The sequence below is a fragment of the Raphanus sativus genome, chromosome 2 (assembly GCF_000801105.2).
Source record: "Raphanus sativus cultivar WK10039 chromosome 2, ASM80110v3, whole genome shotgun sequence".
Taxonomy (NCBI): Eukaryota; Viridiplantae; Streptophyta; class Magnoliopsida; order Brassicales; family Brassicaceae; genus Raphanus; species Raphanus sativus.
The window spans coordinates 6,502,424-6,507,727 of record NC_079512.1 but is presented as its reverse complement, the minus strand read 5'-3'; the positions used below and the strand labels follow the sequence as shown (position 1 = coordinate 6,507,727).

At 33.4% G+C, this 5,304-nt stretch overlaps 1 protein-coding gene across 1 annotated transcript; it reads right to left on the bottom strand.

Annotated features, from left to right (window-relative positions):
- Positions 1-3,716: 3,716 nt before the first annotated feature.
- LOC108831384 (adenylate isopentenyltransferase 1, chloroplastic) lies at positions 3,717-5,014 on the bottom strand. The gene has a single exon (XM_018604933.2). The coding sequence runs from the start codon at positions 4,773-4,775 to the stop codon at positions 3,732-3,734; it is 1,044 nt and encodes a 347-aa protein (XP_018460435.2). The 5' UTR covers positions 4,776-5,014; the 3' UTR covers positions 3,717-3,731.
- Positions 5,015-5,304: the final 290 nt, after the last annotated feature.

The following is a 5,304-nucleotide window of genomic DNA, read 5'->3' as shown; positions in this document are numbered from 1 at the left end:
TTAGGTTCAAACTTTTTGTATCCAAATTACTCAAAAGTAACCAAAAGTAACCAAAATATCCATTCTATACAGTTTTTTGGGTAAACTTTTATCCAAATTATCATATTTTATCCAAAAATATTCAAAAATATCGAAATAACTACTATAGTTAACTTATAATATTAATTTAAAATATAAAAATAATTATAAATATAATTATAACATATATTTTAAGATATATATTCACATTTCAGATATCTTTGGGTACTCATTCGGTTCTTGGTTTGGGTCGGATTTGGGACCAATTCTTCGGATATAGCAATTTAGAACTCATTCGGATATTTACCCCGGGTCTGATCGAGTTTGGGACCCTGATTTTTGGGTCGGTTTCATGTTGGTTTCTTCGGGTCCGGATATTGTGCTCATGCATATACTCATTTAAAATGAAACACGATAAAAAAAAAAGTTTAAGTCTTTTATAAAAAATACAAATATATAAAAATATGACATTTACTAAATATTTGTCAATTTAAAAAAAAAAGGAAAATAAACCCGCGCTTTGAAAGCGCGGGTCAAAATCTAGTATACTATTAAAGCAGGATCCTATTGAATTTTTTACTAAAAATACCCTTTCATTTACTAACATTGCATATTTCATTAAGGACAATCAAGTAATATTAATAACACATGTATATTGGGTCATTTTTTAAAAATCCAGCCATTGCCCACATCATCTCTTTTGGGCCATTTGGGCTGATTAACAAATCAGATTCATTTTTTTTTCTTCAAATTCAAATAATTTATTTTCAATCATTTTTAATATTTTGTGTTGTGAAAAAAAAATAATCACATAATTATTATGTTTTTTCTTTTTAATATAATTTAAGCATTCATAAAAAAATTTGAATTTTTTCGTTGAAAAGTATAAATCTTTATTAAAAGTATATAACTTTTTATTTAAAAAATTAGCCACATAATGAAATTAATTTTATCAGAGTTATACCAACTTAATTTATCAAAAATAAATTTCAATTTTCTAAACATAAATACTCATTAGACCTGGACGTTCGGATACCCATTCGGGTACGGACTGTTTTTCGGGTATCGGGTTTTTAGAGTTTTGAAATTAAATCCCATTCGGGTATTATAAAATTTCGGGTCGGGTTCGAGTTGGGTATTTCTGGATCCGGGTGGATTCGGTTCTCATGCATAAGAACCTGAAAAATAACCAAATAACCAAAGTATCTAAAACGGGTTCGGTTATTTGTACTCAAAGTAACCAAAGTATCCGATTTGGTTCAAATTTTTGTATCCAAATTACTCAAAAGTAACCGAAAGTAACCAAAATATTCATTCTATATAGTTTTTTGGGTAAACTTTTATCCAAATTATCATATTTTATCCAAAAATACTCAAAAGTACCGAAAATAACTACTATAGTTAACTTATAATATTAATTTAAAATATTAACATAAATATAATTAATAACATATATTTTTAGATATATATTCACACTTTGGATATCTTCGGGTACTCATTCAGTTCTCGATTCGGGTCGGGTTCGGGACCGGTTCTCTGGATATAGCAATTTAGAACTCATTCGGATATTTACCCCGGGTCTGATCGGTTCGGGACCCTGATTTTCAGGTCGGTTTCGGGTTGATTCTTCAGATTCGGATATTGTGCTCAGCATATACTCATTTAAAATGAAACACGATAAAGAAAGATAAAAAGTTTAAGTCTTTTATAAAAAAACAAATATATGAAAATATGACATTTACTAAATATTTGTCAATTTAAAGAAAAAAGAAATAAACCCGCGCTTTCATAGTACCAACGGATTACATGAAGTGTTATAAAAAATGCTCTACACGATCATGGACAATAGACTAAATTTTAAACCGTATACAAAATCTTTCATTTTTAATTTTTTTGTTTTGTCTTCAATCGAACGTAACGTTCTACTCGTAACTATGATCGGAAATGTCTTTGCCTTGTTGGAAAGTTCTAATAAAATTCATAGTCTTTTGATCAAAAAAAAAATCATAGTCTAACTTAAAGAAAAAATTATTCTTACAATTTTTCGATCTTTTTCATTCATTTCCCGTAGACCCTTTTTCTCATAATTGTTTCCATTCTACGTATCAACGAAATTCATAGAGCTTTACAATTTTGTAAAACCAAAATTTCAGTTCTATCTTTCACCATATTTTGTAAAAAATATTTATTAAATAAATTAGGTATGAGCCTTTGTAACTGAATCCTAACCGAGTTTTATCCAAACAAAAAAATCTAAATCTGATCCGATGTATATAAAAAATGCCTAAATAGATCATGTCATACTATTATCAAAAAGCGTTCCAATCTCACAATATAAAATCTGAAAACTCTGAAAATTGACCATGACTAAGTGATTGAAGATTTGAATTAGTATATGAAACCAAAAAAGTAACTCTAATTATCTATTAAGTATACTTATTATCGGTATTTGGTCATACATTGTTCAAGTTTATGTTATCTAACAAACTAGATCGATTTGTTAAATGATTTCAGAGTATTTAATGAGTCGTTTAGGTTAAAATATCAAGACTAAACCAAAAACAACTAAAAATAATATTACCTTTTTGAAAAATCCACCTATATGAAATGAATTCGGCATGAACCGAAAAGGATTTGAACCAATTTAGCTCAAAATTTCAGAAAATACTCGAATCGTGTTTATCTTATTTAATCTGAAATATTTGAACTGATCCAAATTAATATCAAACATTCAAATGTAATATAAATATACAAAAAGTCTTATTTTTATAACGTAAAACAAATACACAAAAGTTTCTTTGGTACAACCAAATTTTATTTGGAATATATAACTTTTTGAAACAGAAGGAGTAAATTAGATCGATTGTTAAATGATTTCAAAATATTTAATGAGTTTTTTCAGGTTAAAATATCAAGACTAAACAGAAAAATAAATAAATGATAATATTACATTATTTGAAAAAATCCAACTATATGAAATGAATCCGGCATGAACCGAAAAGGAATTTGAAGCACAAAATTCCAGAAAATACTCGAATGGTGTTTTTATTATTTATTCTGAAATATTGGAATTGAATCCAAATGAATATCAACATTCAAACGTAAAATCAATATACAAAAGGTCTTATTCTTAATAAAGTAAAATAAATACACAAAAGGTTTCTTTGGCACAACCAAATTTTCTTGGGTGTAATTAGCACAACCAATTGTTGGTTTATACTGAGGTTTAAGGTCTAGGCTTCCGTTAGAAAAGAATAGAAAAATTAAAAGTGAAATTTCCAATGGCATACAAAAACAACAAAAAGGTTTATTTTGTTCTGACGCTAAATGCAAAGCTTTCACAGTTTAGCTCTTCTCTCCTTCCCGTTGCTCTCGCATACGCTTTTCTTTAACACACACATGTCTGCAGACTAGACAACCAAGCTCCTAATTTTCTAGAGATCAAAACTTTTGTTACAATTTAAAGAACATAACTTCTGAAAAAACAAGAAATGGACTTTTTTTTTTGTTTTTTTGCTTTAATTTCCCCATCATTTCAGAATAGAAATGGAGTTTTGGAGTACCAAAAATGGCGGAGATCATATGTATTACATGTTTGTAGATAACCCAACAAAAAAATGTGCCTTTTTCGAAAAATAATCTCTCAACGAACCCTTTTTGTCGACATGAAAAGCAAAAAAGAAAATGAGCTGGAAAATTGCTGGAAAATAAACCTAATCTGCCACCAACAGCCGGTTCACAATCTTTACGCTTGGCTCCAAAACTTGCTCCTCCCAAATCTCTCTCCACTCTCGCGACGAACTCATCATAACTGCTCTAAACGACGCCGTTGCGTCAACTCTCTTAATATCCCAACCCGCTTCTCTCAGCTTCTCTATCTTCCATACTTGCCTCCTCGCTAACCTCAACGTGTTCTCCTTGATATCCTCCACCGCCTTATCGTACGCCGCTCTCCTCCCCGGACTCCACTTCTTCTCCCCCGGTGGGTACATTTCGAAGAACGCCTCGAACTCCGGCACACCTATCGCTTTCCGGATCCCGAACCGGGTCCTACCCGCTTTCACCGGGTCGTAAAACCCGGACAGCTCCTCGAACATACCCGACCCCATCATCTCGTCGACCCGTTTCAGAAGATACTCGAACAAAACAGGCTCCGACACGTCCACCCAGACGAAACAGCTGTCGTAACGCAAGTCCCGACAGATTCTCGAAGTGGAAGAGAAAGGATCGATCTTTGGGTCGAATCTCTCGGCGAGGAGCGCGTGGACGAAGGAGTTAGATCCGCCGGCGATGATCGGAAGCTTTTTACGGGAAGTTATGTCGGAGACGGCGTTAGAAGCGTCGTGTCGGAAATCTCCGGCGGTGAGCTCGCCGTATTCGGAGGGGAGGTAGCCGAGGAGGTGGTGAGGAACGCCGCGGCGGTCGGGGATGGTAATCTGGTTGGTTGTGATCTCAAGGCCTTCGTAGACTTGGATTTTGTCGGAGTTTATGATCTCTGAAGGGAAACGAGTGGCGAGATCGACGGAAAGTCGAGACTTTCCGGCGCCGGTGGCTCCTAAGATGACGACGATCTTGTCTTTTCGGTTTCTTTGTCGTGACTGCTCCATGCGTACGGAGACGGGTTTGTGGGTTTTTTGTCGTGTTGTTCGTCGATGGGTGAAGGGAGGAAGAAGAGAATGTGACGGTGAGGGTGACGTTGTCGTTGTGGTGAAGCGATCGGAGATTGTTGGGAGGAAGTTGAGTTCTGTCATTACCATGGAAAGAGACAAAACAAAAAAAAGAAAAACAAAAAGTCTGTGTTGTTGTTTTTTTTTTCTTTTTCGTGTACGGGTTTGGGTTATGTTTTGTTTTTGTAACGGTGCACCACACTACAATCTCTCTCTCTCTCTCTTTCTCTCTCGGAGCTTCGCTTCAATGGAGGTGGCTGAAAACTAATGCGTCACTACTACTTCTCTCGCTCTTGTGTTTTTGCTTCGGTTTATTGGGTTTGGAGAGGGTTTTAGTAATCATGATATTATGTTTTTAATTTTTTTTTAAAATAAGACAAACTACATGATTAATTAGAGTTTTTTTTGTCTCTAGACCTGAATAAAACCTAGAAAACAACAAAGAAAATGTTAATTTCAGGTATATTATAGAGCAACTTTCAGTACAAGCTTATTTTTTAATTTTCTTCCCTGACATTTTAATGTTTGTTTGTTTTCATTTTTTTTCAGTGTGTTCCATCATTAGAGTGGTACTATAATAAACAAGAACAAGCTGAGTCTATTTATAATTTTTATCAGA